This window comes from Paecilomyces variotii (genome assembly GCF_004022145.1).
Source record: "Paecilomyces variotii strain CBS 101075 chromosome Unknown C8Q69scaffold_1, whole genome shotgun sequence".
Lineage (NCBI taxonomy): Eukaryota > Fungi > Ascomycota > Eurotiomycetes > Eurotiales > Thermoascaceae > Paecilomyces > Paecilomyces variotii.
The window spans coordinates 1383853-1405131 of record NW_021167140.1 but is presented as its reverse complement, the minus strand read 5'-3'; the positions used below and the strand labels follow the sequence as shown (position 1 = coordinate 1405131).

The 21279-nt window shown below is 49.1% G+C and overlaps 9 protein-coding genes across 9 annotated transcripts; 5 read left to right on the top strand and 4 right to left on the bottom strand.

Annotated features, from left to right (window-relative positions):
- Positions 1–1327: 1327 nt before the first annotated feature.
- On the top strand, positions 1328–4475 carry C8Q69DRAFT_396605 (putative cell division control protein; the record flags this gene model as incomplete). The annotated part of the gene is made up of 7 exons (XM_028627748.1): positions 1328–1370; positions 1438–1542; positions 1596–1882; positions 1938–2150; positions 2209–2307; positions 2364–4248; positions 4306–4475. The coding sequence occupies 7 exons, from the start codon at positions 1328–1330 to the stop codon at positions 4473–4475; spliced, it is 2802 nt and encodes a 933-aa protein (XP_028488941.1).
- A 580-nt stretch (positions 4476–5055) lies between these two features.
- C8Q69DRAFT_450575 (hypothetical protein) lies at positions 5056–7205 on the bottom strand. The gene has a single exon (XM_028629446.1). The coding sequence runs from the start codon at positions 7090–7092 to the stop codon at positions 5140–5142; it is 1953 nt and encodes a 650-aa protein (XP_028488940.1). The 5' UTR covers positions 7093–7205; the 3' UTR covers positions 5056–5139.
- A 1711-nt stretch (positions 7206–8916) lies between these two features.
- Positions 8917–10628, bottom strand: C8Q69DRAFT_19913 (hypothetical protein). Its single transcript, XM_028626061.1, has 2 exons — positions 9678–10628; positions 8917–9624 (listed from the first exon to the last, which is right to left on the bottom strand). The coding sequence occupies exons 1-2, from the start codon at positions 10472–10474 to the stop codon at positions 9054–9056; spliced, it is 1368 nt and encodes a 455-aa protein (XP_028488939.1). The 5' UTR covers positions 10475–10628; the 3' UTR covers positions 8917–9053.
- A 217-nt stretch (positions 10629–10845) lies between these two features.
- C8Q69DRAFT_450563 (DASH complex subunit Duo1-domain-containing protein) lies at positions 10846–11996 on the top strand. The gene is made up of 2 exons (XM_028629445.1): positions 10846–11380; positions 11441–11996. Exons 1-2 carry the CDS (start codon positions 11087–11089, stop codon positions 11894–11896), a joined length of 750 nt encoding a protein of 249 aa, XP_028488938.1. The 5' UTR covers positions 10846–11086; the 3' UTR covers positions 11897–11996.
- An 11-nt stretch (positions 11997–12007) lies between these two features.
- C8Q69DRAFT_19875 (UPF0132 domain protein) lies at positions 12008–13243 on the top strand. Its single transcript, XM_028626056.1, has 4 exons — positions 12008–12561; positions 12624–12666; positions 12717–12819; positions 12878–13243. Exons 1-4 carry the CDS (start codon positions 12212–12214, stop codon positions 12946–12948), a joined length of 567 nt encoding a protein of 188 aa, XP_028488937.1. The 5' UTR covers positions 12008–12211; the 3' UTR covers positions 12949–13243.
- Positions 13244–13911: 668 nt separating this feature from the next.
- Positions 13912–14596, top strand: C8Q69DRAFT_19881 (hypothetical protein). The gene has a single exon (XM_028626059.1). It carries the CDS (start codon positions 14088–14090, stop codon positions 14451–14453), a length of 366 nt encoding a protein of 121 aa, XP_028488936.1. The 5' UTR covers positions 13912–14087; the 3' UTR covers positions 14454–14596.
- C8Q69DRAFT_19878 (hypothetical protein) lies at positions 14571–15097 on the top strand. The gene is made up of 2 exons (XM_028626058.1): positions 14571–14591; positions 14656–15097. Exon 2 carries the CDS (start codon positions 14752–14754, stop codon positions 14998–15000), a length of 249 nt encoding a protein of 82 aa, XP_028488935.1. The 5' UTR covers positions 14571–14591; positions 14656–14751; the 3' UTR covers positions 15001–15097.
- A 97-nt stretch (positions 15098–15194) lies between these two features.
- On the bottom strand, positions 15195–17905 carry C8Q69DRAFT_425871 (hypothetical protein; the record flags this gene model as incomplete). The annotated part of the gene is made up of 1 exon (XM_028628429.1): positions 15195–17905. The coding sequence occupies exon 1, from the start codon at positions 17766–17768 to the stop codon at positions 15195–15197; it is 2574 nt and encodes an 857-aa protein (XP_028488934.1). The 5' UTR covers positions 17769–17905.
- A 345-nt stretch (positions 17906–18250) lies between these two features.
- On the bottom strand, positions 18251–21211 carry C8Q69DRAFT_19868 (hypothetical protein). The gene is made up of 2 exons (XM_028626055.1): positions 20921–21211; positions 18251–20852 (listed from the first exon to the last, which is right to left on the bottom strand). Coding segments are annotated over exons 1-2 (2430 nt in total). The 5' UTR covers positions 20922–21211; the 3' UTR covers positions 18251–18423.
- Between the last annotated feature and the right edge of the window lie 68 nt (positions 21212–21279).

Genomic DNA, 21279 nt, shown 5'->3' with positions numbered 1-21279 from the left:
CCTTGAACAAGCTAACAGTAGCTTAATCTTAGTCGGCGCAACGTTCTCTTCCCGATTCCCTGGTTGATACTATTAAAGAATAATAGCTTATCCGTGACTTGTAGCTCACCCACGCCCTTCCGGTCGTGGGTGAGCCCTCCCGTATCTTCAATTCCTACCAATCTTCAAAATTTTTCTTTAGGTACCTTTTGTATGGTAACACCATACAAAAGGTACATAAGGCTAAAAATACGATATATCCAATTATCTCAACATTTTATTAGAGGACACCTTTATTTTAACTGATAATATTAGAATATTATTATTGAATAATTTATATTTAAAATTTTTAAAAGCTCTTATTAAAAATAAGAGATATATAAGTATTTAAAGATTTCTCACTAAAAATTTTTTGTATAGGGAAAATAAAAAAAGTAAACGCTTACTTTAATAATTAAGATTTTAATTTCAAATTAAAGCTGTAGGTTCCTATATTGTATTATTTTAATATTATTAATTAAAATAAAGGTGTTCTCTACTAAAATGTTGAGATAATTGGATATATCGTGTTTTTGGCCTTATGTACCTTTTGTATGGTGTTACCATACAAAAGGTACCTAAAATTTTTTTTGAAGATACGGGAGGGCTCACCCACGACGGCAGGAGTGGGTGAGCTAACAGTCACGGATATAGGGCTGATGAGCACCGGTGCCGGAGAAGCTAACTAATATCACTCCACACAGGACGAGGCTCCTGACAAGTGTAACTAGCTATCCTTCTCAACATGTTGAGTAAGAGAGCAGAACAATTGCTAGTTAACTAGCGCCATGTAAGCCATCGTCGGTAAGCAAAGGATTGTCAGGATGAGCACATCAACGGCGTGCAAGTAAGGCGTTATGCAAGCCTGATGTAGGGCCGCAGCGTCGTACCTGACGGACCAGCGCCTATCAGTGTTCAAGATTCTCTCGATCGTCCAGCATCAAGCGCCCCAGCGACAGCCGTGCTCACGTGGAGTATTAAGAACTATGGTAGAGATGATGTTGTCGGATTGGATGTGGGTGAGAAGTGACCAGTGCCGTGAGCCGCCCGGCCGTTGCCCCGAGAGACACCAGGAAGTAAACATGGCCAGCCCACTTCTATCCAGCTCCATTCCACGGTTGCACCGCTTCAACTCCACAGATTCCTGTCCCAATTTAATACGGGTTGTATCTCCAGACCAGCCTGGGAGGGTTTTGTGTGTTGTGCAGCCTTGTTGTTGACTGCCCAAGGCGCCCTTGTTTTCGAACAGTGAGCAGACGCTGGCCGACGGCTCGAAGGGTTATCGATCACAGACAAACAGACAGCAAGCATGCCTGGCACAGTAGCAGAGGGACCGACGGTCTCTCTTTCTTGTTAGTTCCCCAGAGCCTCCGCAGGTCGATTGATGGTGAAGGGAAAGACTAACCGTTGTCTGTACAGTCGCGAATAATTTCTGGGGGAAGGACGATGCGGGCGTTGGACCAATGTTAGAACGCATGCACAATGCGAAAGTGACTTGTGATGAGATGAAGGCATTCTACAACAGTATGTTAACCTCAATTACACCATTGGGAGAAGTGTCTAATGCCACGAAACAGTTCGTGCTGCGATCGAAGACGAATATGCGAGAAAACTTATGTCCCTATGTCGCAAGCCTTTGGGCTCCGCTGAAACCGGTACCCTACGCGCATCACTGGATGTAGTGCGTGGAGAGACAGAGGCAATCGCAAAGGCACACTCTGCAATCGCCGCTCAAATGAAAAGAGAATTGGAGGAACCATTGGCTGCGTTCGCGGGCGGAATGAAAGAGAGACGCAAGATTATACAGAATGGAATCGAACGAATCCTGAAGACCAAGATGCAGCAGACTGCAACCGTAAACAAGGTGAGACCAGTCTTCCAACTACCTATCAAGAGCCTAAGTACTCATTGCTGCTTAGACCAGAGATCGTTTCGAGCAGGACTGTCTGCGAATCAAAGGTTATCTTGCACAAGGACACATGGTGATGGGCCAAGAAGAGCGAAAAAACAAAGCCAAGCTCGAGAAGACCCAGGTCCAACTCGCAGCCAACAGCAGTGAATATGAGGCTGCAGTTAAAGTCCTCGAGGAGACAACGGGTCGTTGGAACAAGGAATGGAAATCTGCATGCGATGTACGTCACGACACACTACATGCGCTGTTGGACCTTATTAAGGCTAACACCAATACAGAAATTCCAGGACCTCGAGGAAGAGCGCTTGGATTTCACCAAAAGCAGCCTTTGGAGCTACGCCAACATCGCTTCGACAGTCTGCGTCAGTGATGATGCTGTAAGTCATGTTCACTTCCGGTTAATCATGTTCCTCTCATGCTCATCCTGTCCTAGTCCTGCGAGAAGATTCGCCTCGCATTGGAGAACTGTGAAGTCGAGAAGGACATCAGCAGCTTTATCAAGGAAAAGGGCACCGGGCAAGAAATCCCGGACCCTCCAAAATACATCAACTTCTGTCGCGGGGACGTCAATGACTCGAGCTCCGAAATTTCAGAGGAAGAGGGCTACTCTGTGGCGCAGTTTCAGCGTACTATCAATCCGGCATTCAGAAGTTCGTCTCCGCAGCCGTCGACATACGAATCTCACCATGACCCGCAGTCAGATCTGGCCGCGCAAATGGGCCATCCTGCTCCTACAACCCCTTCGAGCAGAGAGGCAACTGTCACGCCACAAAAACCAGCACCACAAAAGCCAGCACCACAGCCCCAGCAGGAACATTTACCTCCGCAGCCTGTATCGCAACAGCAAGCACCACAGCAGCCAGCGCCGTTGGACCTTCGCCGCAGTGGGCAGCATGGCCAACTACCACCGAACTACCATCCAGAACAGCACGGGGAGATCGGGAGCGTCCCTCACAATGCGTATCCAACTGACGGTATGACCATGTTCTGTCGTACCGGTCCGCCCTCTGAACGCAGCTCCGGCACAAGTGGTCATCGACCTTCAAGCCGGGACTCACAGAGTGATGTCTCGAACCCAACATCCTTCTCAAGCCAGGAACCGCCGAGTGCTAGACAATCCCCCACGAAGCCTACCAACGGCGTAGCTATGCCGGGAATGACTCCGGAGAAGCAAGTCCAAAAGAAACGGAGTGCTTTCTTCAGCAACAGCCCTTTCCGGCGGAAGAGCAGACACGACAAAGAGCGCCAGTCAATCTCAGTGCAGCCAACTAGGGGAGCATGGGATTCTTCGAGGCAAACTAGCCCAACAAAGGCTGGGCCACCAGTGTCAGCCATGGCCGACATTGAGCACGGTTCCGGGAGCCCTGAGCCAGTTGATCCCAGGGCTAGTTTCCAGCTTAACGTTGGCAACAACGTTTTTGACGTGGCGCCCCCTGATAATACAGCGAAGAAAGGAACCCCTGCCAATAAAGACGCCGAAGATGAAATGGATCCAATTGCTCGCGCCCTGGCGGACCTCAAAGTTGCTGGCAAACAGTCGGCGACTCGTGTCTCCGCTGATCGATATCATGGTATCGCCACGCCGACCCCGTCAGCTCCAAATTCCAGCTACGGAACTGGTGCGATGGCTACACCACCTCCTGCATATAATGATACATCAGCCAAGCGTTTGGATGCACCACAGCCCGCCTTCACGTCTGCACAGATGCAGAAAACCACTCAGAAGTATGTTGGTCAGACTCACAACATGTTGAGGGGGGCGAACAATACTCCTCGCACGGCAGCAAGAGGTGGAGCTTCTCAGGAAGTTCCTCGAGCTAGGTCTCCTGCTGCTAGACGAAGTGCAAGTCCCCAGCCTGCTCCTCGCGTCGAAACACGAATGAGCCAGTATAGTGGAGGCGCTCCCAGCCCAACATCCTATCAGTCCAATAGCATGAATGGCCGTTATTCTCATTCTCCCACAGCCGTTGCAAGTCCAACGAAGCGAGCCAACGAGCGTGGCTACTCCCCTCAGACGTATTCTAGACATGGTTCTCCCAGCAACATGCCCAGAGCAGTTTCGCCGCAGCCTCAGTTTAGACAACAAGCTCGTCCTTCTAGTTCCGGGGGAATGGAACTTCAGCTATCCGGCAACCAGGTGGACCCTTATGGCAGCGGCTATAACTCATATGGTTCCAGAGGGCACGATGGTGGCCGTCCCATGTCGATGTACTATGGCGATTCTGGCAGCCAGAGAACCAGAAGTAGAAGCAAGAGTTTAGTCCCGGCTGAATCTGGACGCCAATATAGCCGTGACGGACGTCCAATTCTCCACTTCGGTAAGCAAATGTTGACCACCCTCTTCCTTCTAATAGGTCACTGATGTGAATTTGTAGCACGAGCAATGTACAGCTATTCTGCTGCTATCCCGGAGGAGCTCGGCTTTTCCAAAGGGGATATTCTTGCCGTTATCCGAATGCAAGATGATGGCTGGTGGGAAGCAGAAGTTACAGGCAGCCGAGGGCGTCCAGGTCTGGTACCGAGTAACTACCTGCAGAACATCTAATGTACGAGCTCCGACTTATGCGCATTCGTGATGCTCATGGCAAGTTCTTGTACAAATATGATTTTTCAATAATCTTTGGGCCGGTCATGATATGGGAACGGAATGACGGTCTTTGGGACATTACTAATTACGAAACTACGATGGAATCTGCCCTTATAGCTGGAATAGTTTTGGACTTGTTTGATTTCCCTCTTGTCAGCGATTTCGATCTTTCGGGGTATCTGATTCGTTCTTCAGCCTGTTCGGTGAAATTTTCCTTTTTGTTCAGTCTTTGCTTCTAAGTCCACTGCTTGTTATTCCCTTTGTTGTTACCTGAAGTCTTGCAACAGCGCCTCTTCAGCACCTTACCTATGATATCATGTTATGAGTTTCTTGTGTCTTGTTAATCATGATTTTTGCAATATAATTAACGTACATGGCCACAAAAATAACTTTCCTTTGTTTTTCTTTCTGTAAATCCACATAATATGCACATAGCGAGCTAGATGGGAGCTAATGTACTAAGTTATACAATATATGTATGCACTGTTGGCATAGTTAGTCTGGTAGGTAGCAACTTTCAATTTCATTCTAATATCCTAACTCGTGCTTTAACTAGTATGAACCCGAAATCTCTGACTAAGAACATGAAGTGAAGGAATGTCGACGGCAGCAATTTCACCCTTCAAGGGAAAGGAAGTTCAAAGTGGGCAGAATTTTCACTGGGCGCTCCCTGGGGGTTACGAGAGGTTATAAGAGCCCGTGCTGACATCTGGACATCTCCCATGCAGTTAACTAAACCGGCATGCGTGTATAGATCCTCCTTCACCTTCGCATCCAGATATCCATATAGCAGGCCGCACACATAGCCACTTGTGTCGATCAAAAATGCCCCCGAATCGCCACGTTGGCAAAAAATACCCTGCACTAGCTTGTTGTCTCTTATCTCCTGGCCCATGACAACCCATTCCTCGCAGACCTTGGAGGTTTCTACTGCGTTGCCGTTCTCATCGTATCGAACATGGCTGTCTCTCCAGTGGCACGTTGCCAGAGTACCATTGCAACGTCCGACTCGAACGTCTGAGGTTCTTCCGACCATAATATAGTAATCTCCTTTCTTCATTTCTCGAATGCCAGCGAACCGAGTTCCTTCATCTCGAAAGGAGATCACAGGTAAGTTTTCCATTCCGGACATATGCCAATAAGGGTAACGAGGCATTCGGTCACACCCGAAGAACTTTTTGATATCAGGCTCTGTGATTTCGACAAAAGCCCAATCAAGGAATCTCGATCCCATGACGCCGAAGCCTGAGGCAAATGTTACATTGCCTATCTTGGCTGGCAGATGCTTCACTGACTGCACGGTCTTCTCGCTAAGCTTGCACTCTCTGTCGAGATCTTTGATGTGTTGCGACTCTCTCTCAGTTACTCCCCGTCCGATGGCTATGTTCTGATCCCTGCGCTCGGTCACATGTTGAAGCTCAGCCATAGCCCTGTCATAGTTCCCCTGTGCTTGTCGCTTTGTCGCCCTTGCATCTTTCGTGGCTGGGTAAACAATCTCAATGTTGGGGTGGTTCCAATCATCGATGGTGATCCCTTTTCTGTCCGCCAGAGTCACTTCATGATTATCAGGCCTGACAACATGGTAATTGGTCAAAATTCCCTGATAGGTGACATTGTTCCTCTTGAAGGTGACGAAGCCACCCATGGTACCCCCGCCTTCGACCCCTTTAATGCCAATGGACATACCACGTTGGAGTCGTCCGACCCCATCCATCAAGTGAAGCATTGGGCGACCATCGCCATCACCACCTCTCTGCGAAGGAGGGGAGCGTGGGGAAGCCGTGTCCCCGGAAAACGGTGATGCATCTCCGGGTAAGAACTCGACTTGCAGAGGTACATCTGGATGAAGGAACCGCCTGACCGCACGCAACATGGAAAACCGAATGTTTGACCAATTGCTGTTGGTCTGGGGCTCTACAAGAACCACGATTGACGCTTCAGCCTTCTGTTTTGATGGGCCGACTTCAAACAGGCAAAGGGTCCTCCAGTTGGCACCGAGCTCCTTTGTTAGGATATCGATGAGATCTCCCTTTGCTTGCTCGTAGGGTCGAACAGTAGGATGCTCTGGCGAAATGGCGAACAGTGACGGCCTGAAGCAGTTTTGCAAGTCGACAATCTCTACGTGGAGATCCACGAGATTCCGGCGAAGCAAGTCCCGAATTTCGTCTCGAGCGTGCCCTGGAACAAGAGGGAATACTGCACCATACCGGTACTCGGTCATTAAGGTAATGGTCGGCCTCTCCCCGCCTGGGTATCCAGGTCTAGTGACTTCGACGACACCGATATCGTATCGGCCATGGAAACCATGTTTCTTAAGGATATCTGCGATAGGCGTATAGTACTCTGATGCCTCTGTCGTTATTGTGCCCCTTGCTGGTCTGGTTGAAATGGGATAGGGTAAAGGATGGTCTACACTCGTAGATCTATATGGGTCTGATCTGTGCAGGTATTGTTCGATGAACATAAACCCCTCTGTCTCGTCTGATTCACGAAGATGGCGTCGCCGTTTTCTCGGCGAATCAGGCCGGGTTGGTATAGTGCTTGACAGCGGAATATCAGGAGTACGTCCAGCCATTATATATTATTAGAGATTCAGGTAGACCAACTATGAGTTCTCCTTTTTGGTCGACCGGCAGAAAGCTATTATAATTTTGAGTTATATATATATATATCTGCAAACTGAAATTCCTAGGAAAGGATATATGGAAAAAAAAAAAAAAAAAAAAAACGATGAGAGAAGGAAGAACAGAGAGGGTGATTGGAGGGTATTTGAGTATCCCAAGATTGATATCAGCATTCACTTGGTTTGTTCATCCAGGAATCTGCCGACATGTTGGTAGTCACTGCCTTGTTGGATGACTACTAGGCAATAAAGAGACTGTAGGTGACTGAAACTTACCTACGCATATGAAGCGGGAACCCTCCAAGGGTCTATGTAGTAATACTGACACAAAGCAATTAGGCAGCAAGTACTGCCAATTCTGGATATGTCTATCCGCTACGGCGAAACCAAACATCTGCTCCCAGAAATAGTGACTATGCTTTTTGAACTAGAGTGACAGCAAAGAGAATACACCACAGGCAGAATATTACTTGGAACTGTAGATCCTTTATCCATCATAGGCACAACAGGCCGCAGAGGTAGACACGATGAGCCTGTCATATTGCCATTTGCAGTAGTTTATTTGGTACTTGGTATGCTATAGAGCCTAGTGTATCCTTGGTTCTTGAATATGGAGTCAAATCAAGCAGGACACAGGTCACCTCACCTCGTCGGTCATGTGATTCTCACCTCGCACGGACCCTTTTAGAGCCTACCTTACCTCGTTGAATTCTAACCCCACCTTATCCCCTAATTATCCCCTAGTTATAACTGTTATCCTCTCCGGGGGGAGACTATAATTAAAGGTCTTACCTAGGAGGGGGTTGCTTTAAGTTCCTCAGCTTATATTGGCCGGTAAGCTTATATCTTATAACCCCAAATACCCTTCTTGGGTTATAACACCCTCCCAATAAGATCTTTACCGGAAATAACCCCCCTTTTAACTATTATACTTACCCGGAGCGAAGAGGGTTACTCCGGGTAAGACCTTTAACTATACTTAACGGGAACTTAACAGGAACTTAATAGGAACTTAACAGGAATAACCCCCGGGAACGGCATAGTGGCTGGTCATGTGACCTTATCTGGGAGGGATTATTATAACAAGGTGAGGTGGGCTTACAAGGCTTGGCGCTTTTTTGGTCCGTGCGAGGTGAGGATCACATGACCGACGAGGTGAGCTGACATGTAGTCACTCAAATCAAGCCTGCTCAGGCTAAGTGACGAAATTGGTATGCTTGTGTGACATTACCATTGGAACCATGGTCGTACTATGCCTACAAATCCCAGCTAGGCAGCGGCCACTAGAATCTGGTGCTTGATCCCGGTCTGTCTAAACCCGCTGGGTTTGCAATCTACTGTGATTATACAGTATATTGACGCTCTTTGTCGAAGGCATAGCAGCCTTGACCATGGCTCTGGCATGGGCTATCTGGAGGTAAGTGCACAAGCAAAGCGAAATATTTATTTGATCAATCCGTGGCCGTACATAGTACTTCTGGCCCGAGCATTCATTCTGGATTCTGAGCTATCTGACTACTGGAAAAAAAGAGCAAAAACTCCGACCCTAGACCGACCAACCAACCCAGACCGTACCTGTCCATTTCCATACCGACAGAAACGTGACATAAAGGAAAACAGGAGACCAGTTGTGGAGTAATGAGGGGCCCATTAAACAGCTTTGTGGGAAATCTGTTGAAGCCGAAAAGAAACAGAGCGTGAAACAAGATGGGGAATCGATGGCAATATGCGTGTTGGATGGATCCCAAGGATCGCGATCCAGAGACAATCAACTAGATACTTTCAGAAAGAAACAGGACCGAGAGTCATCTTCTCGTTGCAAAAAAAAAGGAAAAGCGCAGACCGGCTCCAGAGTGTATGTTAAACCCAGAAGGATCAGTGGTTAGGCGAGATGCATCACGGAAGGAACATGCTTATTTCCCCTTGGTCTTTTTGGTGGCAGGTCCACCAATGCCAGCAACAGGATCCGCCTCTCTCTTCTTGGACGCAGCAGCTAGACCGGTGGGAGTCGGCTGCTTTTTACGCATCCAGCCGTTGAAGGGGCTGATGCGCTTCTCATTCTTGGATTGCGGAGCACTGGGAGTGGCATCCTGGGCGATATGCTTGCTACGCGACCGGAGAGACCGGATGGTAGCACCAGGCGAGGCCGGTGTGGTAACAGATGAGCGAATCGCAGGGGTAACGGCTTCCTTCTGTGCATCGGTTTCCTCATTGCCAGCGTCCACCTCAGGCTCATTGGCGATGTGGCTATCCTCAACGTCGGTCGCTTCCTCTTCCTCCACTGCGTCTGGTCCAGTCTTCTGAGCAGCAGGGAAGAGAACACGAGGCTTAATGGACGAGCGCGTCAAAGGTCGGACACTGGTCAAAGACTCGTCAATCAGATCCGGACGGGCAGCTAGGAGACCCAAGTCGTCATCGTCGTCCTCGTCACCACTGTCCATGTCGACATCTTCATCGAATTTACGGAATATCTTCCTTCCACGGCTAAATTGTTGCTGTTAGTATGTTTTGACAATATAGACAGTGTCTAAACTTACAAGACATAAGTCATCCCATCTTTACGGTCAATAGCATTGTCAACTTCTTTGTCACGTTTGCTTCCATTTGCCTTGCGTCGGCTGGAAGTGCGGGGTGCTGCAGTCTCAGTGATTGCTGGGGCGGCAGGCTTCTTGTAAAACGGATTCTCTTCACTTTCGTCCAGCTGCGGGATTCTATCGCGTGAATCCGTAAAGATCTCAATCTTGCCATGCGTCTCAGTTGACTCTTCTTCAAAACTCTCCAGCGAAAAGCCACTGTACTTCTTGCTCTTCTTGGGACGCGCAGATGTAGAGGCAGTTGGGAACAGAGTTCGTGCAGCACTACTCACGTCCTCGACTGCCTTCTTGCGAGGCGTTTTCATGGGAGTAGGAAGCATGCCGTTGGTCATTGTTGTGCGAGATGCTTCAAACGAGGGTTGTCTGACGCGAGTAGTCTGAGCAGAGCCGAAGAGATCTGAGCTGGAGAGCTCAGTGTTGTCAAGTGAATATGCCGGAATAACTCCTTTGCCCCGGCCCGACGTCTTCTTCCGGGGCGATGTGAAAGTCGATCCAGGTGGTGATAACGTTCCAACGTCCATGTCCCTTTGTTTGTGTTCCTCCATTCTACCCGCCTGACCACGTAACTCTGGCGAACTCGGTGGGGGTGTCGTATGGGTGTCTCTCGATGCTCGTTGACTAGCTATTCTAGCAGAATGACGGGTGCCATATGGTTCCCATGAATCGTATTTTGGGCCATGACGGGGAGCCGGAGGGACGCGAAGCTTCGACGGCGATGGGGGCGGCGGTGTCGTCGCCATTGTGTAGAATACCCTATTCGTCCCTTTACAATTCGTATGGTACTCTCCTCCCTGGACTTTGGAAGACGGCAATCGCAAGAGCAAGTAGTCCTGGGCTTGACAACTGGCACCAACCAGGAAGAAGGGGCAATCAAGGGCGACGCGCAGGACCGTGTGCGACGGGGGTTTCCGGCCAAAGAACGATAAGATAAAATAGATATCCAAGGATAATCTCACGGAGCGTATTGAGAACACTGGATTGAGCAAGGAGAGAGAGTAGAGTAATGAAAGAGAGACGAGAGACGCCCAGGGAGATGCCAACGAGGTGGAATGTTGTTGGGCTTTGACGTCGACCAGCCACCGCTTTCCGCAAATTCGGGAGGCTGTAAGCCGCTTGGTGCGCGAGTCGCCTGGCCCCACCAGCTGGAGACGCGCTTCACGCCCAGATCTGATAGTGGGCGCTGTCAGCTTTATCGCGCAAATTGTTTGACAATAAAGGCTTGCATTCCTTTAATTGAACACAGCACTTGCTATCTATCCTGTCTATCAATCTGCTCTTACTGTCTGTCCAACCTTCTCTCATCCTGCACACGTGCTGCTCTCACCCACGTGGACCACCTCTCCCTGCCCAACATGACAACATTGAGTGCGGCGGAGGAGATGGACAAGCTCCAGCTCTCCGAAGAGGATACCGAAGATCTCTGGGACTCTCCCTCCAAACGACATGCCAAGACCCCAAGGCAGAAAGCACCCAGGGCCCAAGACGTACCGCCAGAACCAGCGCAACCTCGCAATGGCGAGACGCTGTTCGACCTCGAAGAGACACGGGAAGCTGCCTTGCGCAATGAGCTACAGAGTGTTCGCAACATTAATCAGGTAATTGAGGGTCTACTGGAGAGCCTTGATCGCGCAAAAGGAAACATGACGGTATGTCAACTATACATAGTGTAGACCTAGATAACCAGTCACCCGCTGATATTATGCTAGACTGTCTCTCGAACAGTTGATTCTGCTTCCACCCTGCTAAACACGTGGACTCGAATACTTTCACAGACAGAACATAATCAGCGATTGATCCTCAATCCCAACTGGCAAGGTGCCAGTCAAGATATCGCTGATATGGAACATGAAGCTGCTTTGAAACAGCAGGAAGCCGAGAGGAGGGCACGGGAGTTGCAGCAACGAAGAGAAGCTGCTGCCAAAAAGGCAGAAGAAGAGGAGAGGAGAAGGGCAGCGGGCACCTCAACTACGAGAACTACACGAGGAACAACGAGAGGCAGAGTACGCACTGGGCTGGGCCGGACTGCTAGCACTTCCTCTGCTGGCGTAGGATCTAGCGCGACTAGAGGGGCAACAAGAGGTACCACTACAGCGACGCGAAAGCCCAGCACTGGAGGGGTGTCACGAAGCACTGGTCTGCCACGGGGCCGGGGACGAGTATGATTGTATCGAGCATCGATGATTGATGAGATAGACGTGTCCATGAATAAAAAGTTCGTAGTATTGAATAGAGATAACCGTCGATATTCACACATTGCGGAACACCATCTGTATAGAGATTGTTGCTCCAGAGCATCTCGTTTAAGTAAATAGCCATCCGGGTTTGATGTCGAGATCTGACCTCTTTTAAGCTTCGTTTTGGATCGCTGCAACGCGCCAAGCCTCGGTCCGCCTGAGCTCTATCTAGGAAGAAGCGCGCAAGCAGTCCAAGAACGTCAACTCCAAAACATCAGGTCCTCTGTGGATCTCAACGGCAAAATGAACTTCGCTCCATATCAGGATGAGTCGCCCGAGATCGAGCGAGCTATGTCTCCAGCATTCGCTGACAGAGTAAAATCACCCAACCTACGCTCGCCGCGCGCATCACCGACGACCCCGAACTATCCCGGAGGCGGTCTGCCATCCCCAAGTCAATTCGCAGGTGTCGGTGGAGGACAGATCAATGGAGGATATGAGAGAGTGGTGGAAAATGGAAGACTGAGTCTGGATGCCTTTGAGACCAGTTTGCCGATACGGTTAGACTATGAAGCTATGCTGGCATATCTTCTGCTGCCACCAGCCGGCGGGGTCTTTCTGCTGCTGTTCGAACACAAGAGCGACTATGTCCGGTATGTTGATATCGATACGGATAGTTTACGCCTTTAGAACTGATTGCTGATTTTCCAATTAGGTTCCATGCCTGGCAGTCAAGCTTGCTCTTTACCGCTATCTTCGTATGCAACCTCGATGGTCGCCCGAACACACATGACTGACTCGCATCCAGATACTCCATCTCATATTTGCTTGGTCGAGCTTTATATCGTGGCTGATGTTCATCGGCGACATTGTTCTAATCGGCTTCCTCGCTATGCACGCTTATCGAGACGGTAACGGCCCCTCTGAAGCAACATATTGAAAAGCAGAAGTGGCTGACAAGGATCACAGTTGATTCTCTCGAGCATTACGAGGTTCCCTTCTTCGGGCGATTCGCAAACTCCTTCGTTGATGATGAATAAACTTTATGATAGCCATCTTCCTTTACCAATCCACAACCATGTGATCTTGATACCCTTGTTAATCACCTGTTGTGGCTTTCCAGCGCTTGCATGATCAGAAGGCAAACCCCTTCTCTTTATGCCTTTTTTTCTACATGACTGTGTGCGCTACTCTTATTTTTCTCGATGTTGGCGGCCTCATTGTATCGCTATGTTCAGCATCTTTTGGTTCTAAGGCGGTCAGCTCTTTCATGTAACAATACTCTGGCCGCTGGCTCCTTGCAGATTCTCATAAATTTCTCATGAATTATGTACAGCATTTTTCATATGACTAAGCTCATTGTACATGGTAACTATCTTCATGTACTTTCATTTCAATTATCATGATCGCACTGTTACGATATTGATACAGTGTGTTACCTAGCGTGTTTGCTTCATGACAAATATTGTTAAATTACACTACCCATCAGGTCATGTTTTGGCAGATTTCATGACCCAATTACAAAGATTTGAGCTTACATTTCTTACAGTCGTCTTCTGTCTGTAATACCCTTCTATTGCATATAACGTCTAAACATCTGGAACTCCCCTTCCGCAGTCACGAGTCCTGATGAAAGGTTACTGCCTATGCATAACAAACATTAACGATTGCATATTCCTCAACTCTTATATTCACGATTCAGATATGGGGACAGAAAGAAAGTCACTTCCAGACTCTGCTCCTGAACGCATTCACACTCCTGCACCCTCATGCAAGCATTCCTTTTTGGGGTATGTTCGGATCTCTAAACGACATCATCTCGCATGAGCATATCCCTACTTTGGATAATTTTATGCTTGACGACTAAGCAATTTCTCATACAATACCTCATGTGACAAGACAAGAGATCACCGGCATCACATCTCCATTGCGTGCTGAGATCTGGTCCATTGAACCTTCTGCTATGATATGGGCTTTATCGAGCCGGTCGAGCTGTGATATCTTGATTCATTTCCCTCGAATCAACGACTCTGGATCCTTCTCTTTCAAATACGAGTAGGGGCGGCTCTTTCTCCCGTGCTCACTGGCTGCCATCATCGAGGACTTCGTCTCAAAGTCGTCGTCCATCGGTTCTCCCATTCTACTCGAACCATCTCTTACACAAACCAGAGCATCAAAAATGTGCAAAGTCCAAAGAGTCACCAACAGCTGCGGTCATCGCAATGACCACGTCCTACTAGTCTGCCACATCGCGAAGGCGCCATCACCCCCATTGAGTCCTCATCAGTCCGATTTTGACTCGTCTGACCTGTCTATATCAGACCCAGCTTACAATGGGCTCTATGAACGGCGTCACCTCATCGCATGGCCAATTGGTGATCCTAGAGCTCCAAATTCAACCGAGACTACTACTGCGGATAATAAACCTGTGAATAAGGGCTTTCACGCCTGTACGGAGCCGTATTGCATATACGCTTCGATTCGCGAGCTTGATTCACCAAAGGGTTTCAAATGCATGGTTAGCGGTTGTGGACGGGCTGACTAGGTAGATTAGAAATGGATGGGGGGGTGTTTTATTCGTCCTTCTCGTCGGAGGAGGGGGTATGGCTCGACCTGTTTCTCTCCTGATATATGGTTATTTCTTACGAAAGGGGAAATATGATATGCTACATGATTCATGAGGGTAAGTGACAGATATGGCTGGACACCGTCAAGATCTTCATACTAATGAAATATATTTGTGATAGATATGCTTCCAAAAAGAAAAGAAAAGAATCTTACACTTCTGATCCTTTCCCCAGAAAAGGAAATCGTCCCATAAAGGGTTAAACAGCATCGATTACATGCAGACAGAGATATACCTCAACTATGATCCCAGACGCCTCATACCCGCCCGCGCTAACCGAATGAAGCGCGTCAGTCTAGGCGTTTTCTTGTTGCTTTCCCACTATGTCTGGAGTAGAGACGGCCTTTACATTTCGTGTCATGATATTTACGACGGTGTCTGCTTCTTCGGGTCATGTTTATCATTCTTAGATATGTATAGTGTTGGTCTCCTTTCCTTAATTTGTTCCAGTTCAGGGAAGTCCTGAACCGAAACCGAAACCGAAATATTCAGTTCAGAACTCCCTGAAAATAACCCATACCGCCCGTCTAACCGTCCAACCTAAGTAAGATATCGAGCTATTACCTGGGTAAGACTGTAGAAACAGGAGGAGACGGACAAAGTCCCAGATGCTCCCCCCTGGACCCCAACCCTCCTGTGCAGTTCGCGCCTAGTATGAGCCTAGGCTATCGGGATCCCAGTCATGAGCGAGGCCATAGCCTTGGGACCCATAACGTCCTCAAGATTGAGCATAGAATACACCAGCTTGTCCGATTCGCCCTTATCATAAGCAACATCGTCTTGAATTGGCTTCTTGTTCTTGCAGAAAACTCTCAGCTCTTTGCATGCCACATCTCCATTCTTCTTCAAGTATTCCCGCATCACCTCGCCAGCGCTCGTGACAATCCGACTCACTAACCCAAGTTTGCGAGATGCAAGTCCCATGTCACGTGCATTTTGGGCCGAGCCCTCCGCAACCATATGGATGAGAATGACAATGTTTGATATGAAAGACTCATCAGGCATATACGCCGGCGTGAAATATTGGGCAAACTTATGGTGCTCTTTGTCTCGGATCAGCCTGAGTAACTCGATGGAGCGTTTGTGCATGCCGAAGTAATTGTACAATATGACAGGCTCCTCTTCGAATAACTTGGTCTTCAGGAACTTGAGAAGCGGCAGTGTGTCAATGTTGCGGGTATGAGACCACTTTCGGGTAATCATGACTTCTGGATTGACCCTCTGAAGCCCCTTGCTGGCCGAATTAAGCTGCTGCGAAAGCTCGTCCAGGATTCTGTCAATATGTACAATCCCGGCATCTTCCTGAGAACCGCCGACGTACCGGGCAAAGAACAAGTTTGCAACTGCGGTGGTGGGCTTGAGTAAGCGGGCGTTCTTGCCATCAGGGCGATGGATTCCTTTGCTCCGAGAATCGCGGGCGAACCTGGCAGTGGATGAGATGCCTGTAGCCAACTTTAGCCTGTTCAGTGATTCATTGGCGTTCTTTGGCCGCGAACCAACGAAAATATGAGACTCGCCATGGATCTTGATGAAAGCATCCATATCAGGCCATCTCAGGTCTTTGTGCCCTGGAGTATTGATGACGAGGTTGTGCAAGAAGGCCAGTTGTTGAACGTCGTACCATTGGGTGACGAGCTTCTGGCCAACGTACTGCATTCCCATATTGAGGTTAAACAGGATCAAGCCGCAGAGGATCGCGTGCTGCGATAAGAGTGCATGCTTTTCAGGCGGGGGGCCAATGCTGTCGAGTCCCGACCGGACTCGAATGTCTTGGAACGTATCTTCTATGACCCACGCCTTCACGGCTGACTTTATATTCCGAATCTCATCATCGGCCTCTTTTGGCCAAAATTTGGGCTGGGGGTGTGTTCTAGACAATTGCAGGTAGTCATCGATAGTCTTTTGGATGCGAAGTCCAGACATTCGAAGGTCTCCAAATGCACCCAAGGTACTGTGTCGCATGATATGATGAACATCAAGGAATACCTGGGAGGCGAAGCAAAGCCACAGATCAACCGTTTTAGTTTTAGCAAATTCAGCAAGGCCTCGAGTAATCACGTCCTCAGCGGGCATCTGGATTTTGAATGTGTCGAACATGCAAAACTCTGGCAGAATCGAAAGAAGGATGATTTTGTCTTCGTTGAATTTCTCACCCAGAGACATCCGCTCTCTGTCCGCTTTCGGATCATAGATACCGAAGTGGCCTTTTTTGAAGACTGGATGATGATCGTCCTGGAGAACAACTGCGAAAGACTCAAGCAGGACCTTAGTTGGCAAATAGCACCAGTTGGCTACATCAGCCATGTTCTTGTTGTAGGGCAGGCCAATCTCAGCGGATGGTTCCGCAGAAATGCCGCGGGCAAGAACAGCGTAATTGTAGACAACTTTCTGCACATGGTCCTTTTCCCCCGTACGAGAAGTGCGCCAATCAGCCTCCACCTCCTCTGCAAGACCTCGGGCAAGCTGCAAAGCACTGTCGGTGACAACAGCGGCGTTCATAAGGTCGATTTTCTTATCTCGATACTCCGACCAGGTGACGGAAATGAATTGTCGCATGTTGTCCAGGTCTTGAAGTAAACATAGGGTCTTGAAGAACAGCTGACTAAGATATGAATCTGCTGCTTCATTCTCGTCCTCTTCATCAACAGTCACCTTAACGATCTGTTGCGATTCTGCGGGTCTCGATGGGGTTTGCGCAGTATCCCGGGGCTCCTCCACTGTGAGAACAGCAAATTTATTGAGAAACCTCTCAGCATCGGCATCATCACTTTGAGCCTCAGAAGTCGGTGGTGGCTGCTTAGCATCTGGCTTCGAGGGCTGGGTGGTCTTCCATTCAAGAGTCTTGCAGATCTGCTCCAGCGCAGTGATGAAATGAGCATGACGTTCATTGCTCGTGGAGTCGCCCTGGCCCAAGAACCAGCGGGTGACTGCTTTTCTCAATTTGATGGCGCGTTCCGCGATGGTGAGAACTGACTTGGGTACTGCGAAACCAGAACTGGCAATCACCTCGGCAAGCTTTTGCAGATCTTTGGTAGTCGCATTATAATGAAGCGGATCTGCATCGGAGCCGTTGCCTTTGCCTTTGCGTTTACCATTCTTCGCGGTAGAAACGCTGGCCGAGAGGGTAGGTGGTTGATAGCCACATTTGTTGGCTGTCTCCAGTAGCCATGTTGCAAATGTATTGGTATCTGTTTTGTAGCGGGCGTAACTACTCTGCAGGAATTCAGGTAGCATATTGGCGGTTGAAGGCCAAACAAGTGAATAATGGCCACTGGCCTGTCGATAAGACCAGCCTTGCCCCTATGACAGGGAGGAAAGGGATTGAGGATGGCCTATTAATTTACGAGCTGTATGCCGCCTGTTTATCACGCTGAGAGTTTTTGGAACGACGCTGAGCTGGTACCCCGCCTGTTTAAGTACTGGTCACTGGTCACGGGGGTGCCAGCTCGTCGTGGTTCCAAACTCTTGGCGCGGTTTTTACACCACTTCCATAACTGATCATATACCACAAAAATAATTAGGGATTAGGAGATTAGGAGATTAGGGGATTAGGGTTTAGGACCATAGTTAACTAGTTAACTAGTTATAGGCGCGAATATTATGTAAGAATTCAATTACGAGCCCTAGTTAGATACCACAACCATGGTACGTACCGTGGATGGCCAAGGATAGTCAAGGACAAGAGAAGGAAATTTTACTTAGAATGAGCTTGTTTTCTGAGGTATTATTGATTGATGAATTAATAACTCTAGTCTTCAGCAAGTGTGCTATCCAGTAGACCTATGCAGATGTACTCATACATAGATAACAAACACCAAAAGCAAACAGGGGACGGTGGTGGGAATGGTAGAGAAGTCCCTGGTATCTATCCCTGGTGGTATCTCTCTTTTTAAATGATATCCAACTCGTCATCGTCGTCATAATCATTATTATCAGAGGTCTTCGCCAGACTATTCAGGTCTGACGGGCCCCCGAGACTGTCTCGACCTGCTTCCCGAATTCCTTTCGGGGTGATGAAGCGTGTCTTTTTCACTATATTCGAAGGCTTGTCGCCGTCGTGGGCGCGTTTCTTGTGTTCCAGGCGGACATCTTGTGCTCTTAGGCTGCTTAGGTTGAAGTCAGATGATATGGGAGTTGCGGTTTTGTCGTCCTTTGACCCAGTCGAAGCTGGGGTGCCGTCGCTGCGAGATGAAGACGACGGACGATTCTCGCTGACTCGGGCTCGCAGGTACTCTCCACCTATGCCAGTGGCAGCGCCCGATGTCACCAGCCTCTTGATGTTGCGCTCGTTTTGCTGCTCGGCAAGGCGCCTGCGAAGACGCTCTGCTCTACTGTCCTTCCCACGACCCGTCATACCAGCTGCGAGGAAAGGGTCATCAGCATCAATTAAGCTGGCTGCTGATTGACCTCGGTTAAAGAGGTTGGCAGAACCCAAGGAATGATCATAGTCACTATTCATCCTTGGAGCTCGAGCGACATAGAATGTGGATTGAGTCCCAAGGTCGTATTGTGCACCTTCAGGCTTCAACCCATTGCCCCTCTGTCCTGCTCGTCTTTCCCCACCAAAATCACCAGTTCGCGGACCTGATCTCCCTCCTGGCCCAAACATACCAGTTCCATTGTTCACGCCCATCCGCTGTGCCTGTGTACGCCGAATTTGGACATCGATGTGAAAGTCACAAAACTCCGTCTTGCGTGCATCGACCCAGGAGTGGCACGTCTTGCCGTCTTTCCTCACGGCCTTGCAAAACCCAATGTCTTGCGCATATCCAATCTCAAGGATCGTGTCATCTGATGATGAGATAGCCAAGCTAAACCGGTTGGTATCGATTTTGTTCGGGGGAGGGGGCATGATAGTAGGGTTTAGGACGGCGATCAAAATACCCTCGGAGAGCTTGTAGTATCTTGGGAAAGCTGTATCAAAGAGGAAAAGATCGACAGACCATTTGAGATCAGTAAGCGTCATGGCCATATATTTGTTCGTATTGTTCAGACCGTCGTCGAATCGATCGGTCTCTTTAGCAATGTTTTTCGATTCCTTGCGCTCCCTTGGATCAGACTTCGAGGCGACTATACCAAAGACCACATAATCACCATCCACATCTAGCTCAAAATCCGGGGCTTTGACCATCCTTAAGAGCTGGGGGATGGTAATGACCTTCTTGCCTTCGAGCGTCCGACTTAAAAAGGAGTGCGGTAATATGCGACTGGAAAGATGTAAAGAGGAAAATGCCTCGTACTTGGAGGCATCGCCTGCTTTAATTTCGCTCTGTTTCTCTTCGTCAGCGTCACCTGGGACATGAGACTGGTGCGAGTCCGAACGTCCCTGTGATCGTGGTCTTTGTCCCTGGAAGGACTGTGTCTCGCGGGAACCAGAAGAGGGTCGGCTCGAGTCATTCGCATGTATACTAGGCATCGTTTGGCTTCTTTGCCTTGTTGACGTAGACTGATGGAGTGATCTGAGGACATCTTCTCGGCTGAAGCTCTCCACTGGCCGAGACCTAGTGGCAGATCTCGAGGCTGGTTTTGCGTCCGCCGCCGCGGCCTTGAACCGTTCCATTTCTTCCTTGTCGAACTGGAAAGCAGAGCTGCGAGTCTGTTGGGATCTCTCCGCGCGTTCTCGCCGGTCCTTCTCCACAGACCTGCTTTCAGCGATCCTCTCACTGAAACTCTTTGGTCGTGGGGAATCACGGAACGGCGACGAAGCACTTGTAGCACTGGATGAATGAGCAGAACGTGGTGCCACGCCTGCTCGACCGCCATACGCACTCTCTGGCCGACCGGAGACTCTCGAGTTTGGTGGTCGTCGAAGTGATACATCCTTCCCTCTCATCCCCTTGTCTATACCAAGCACAAATCTCCGAGGAGACTCCGGCTCAACAGGCGGTGCAACCTTCCTCGTCGGGGAAAGCGGAACTTGGATTTCATCTTCTGGTTCCTTTCCATGGGCATCCCTTTGTAGCCGGCTAGACGCGCCGACAGCTGAAGACAGTCTCGATGGCACCTCATCCCCTTCAAGGTCTGAACTCGATCGTCCAGTCTTTGCTTGTTTCTGTAGCTTCTTTAGCCTTAGACGAGCCTCGATTGCTGCAAGCTTCAGTTTCAAGGTCTCTTCGTCGTCGTCTTCGTCGTCGTCTTCGTCGCCAACGCTCTCTTGTAACAACCGATGCGACTTGGCCTGCAAGTTTGGCGTCGTAGACGATCGCTTCAAGGGCGACGTTATTCGATTATTCTGCATATCCTGGTACTTTCTCCGACCACTAGGCGAGCTCAGTAAAGCATCACGGGGTGATTTCGGGGGCCACGATGTTTCGCCCACTGCGAGGTGTTATTGCGTTAGTTTAGCATATTCTCAAGAGATAGATAGACACGGCGACGCTGCTCACTTGTGTCATCGCAGACGGACCGCAGATGGGACCCCTCTTGCGCTGTCTTTCCCGGTTGTATTCTCCAATGATCAAGATATTATTTCGTCCCTTATCCGTGCTCCCTTCCCATTATCGCTGGTACAGTAGACGTGCGGGCAAATGAATTTACCCCCTCCACATCCTTGACTGACAGCTTTCGAGCTCGATATAGCCGGACCGTCAAGTCGCGCTCTTATTCCATAAAATCACAAAGGCACAGAGCTATCAGAATTGGTGGAACAGTTTGATTTCAGCGCCGACAATTCAGCGCCTCCTGCGAATGGAGAATGTGGCTTGTCACTTTTCCAGCTGCGGTTTGGTTGGATCGGCTGCGGGGA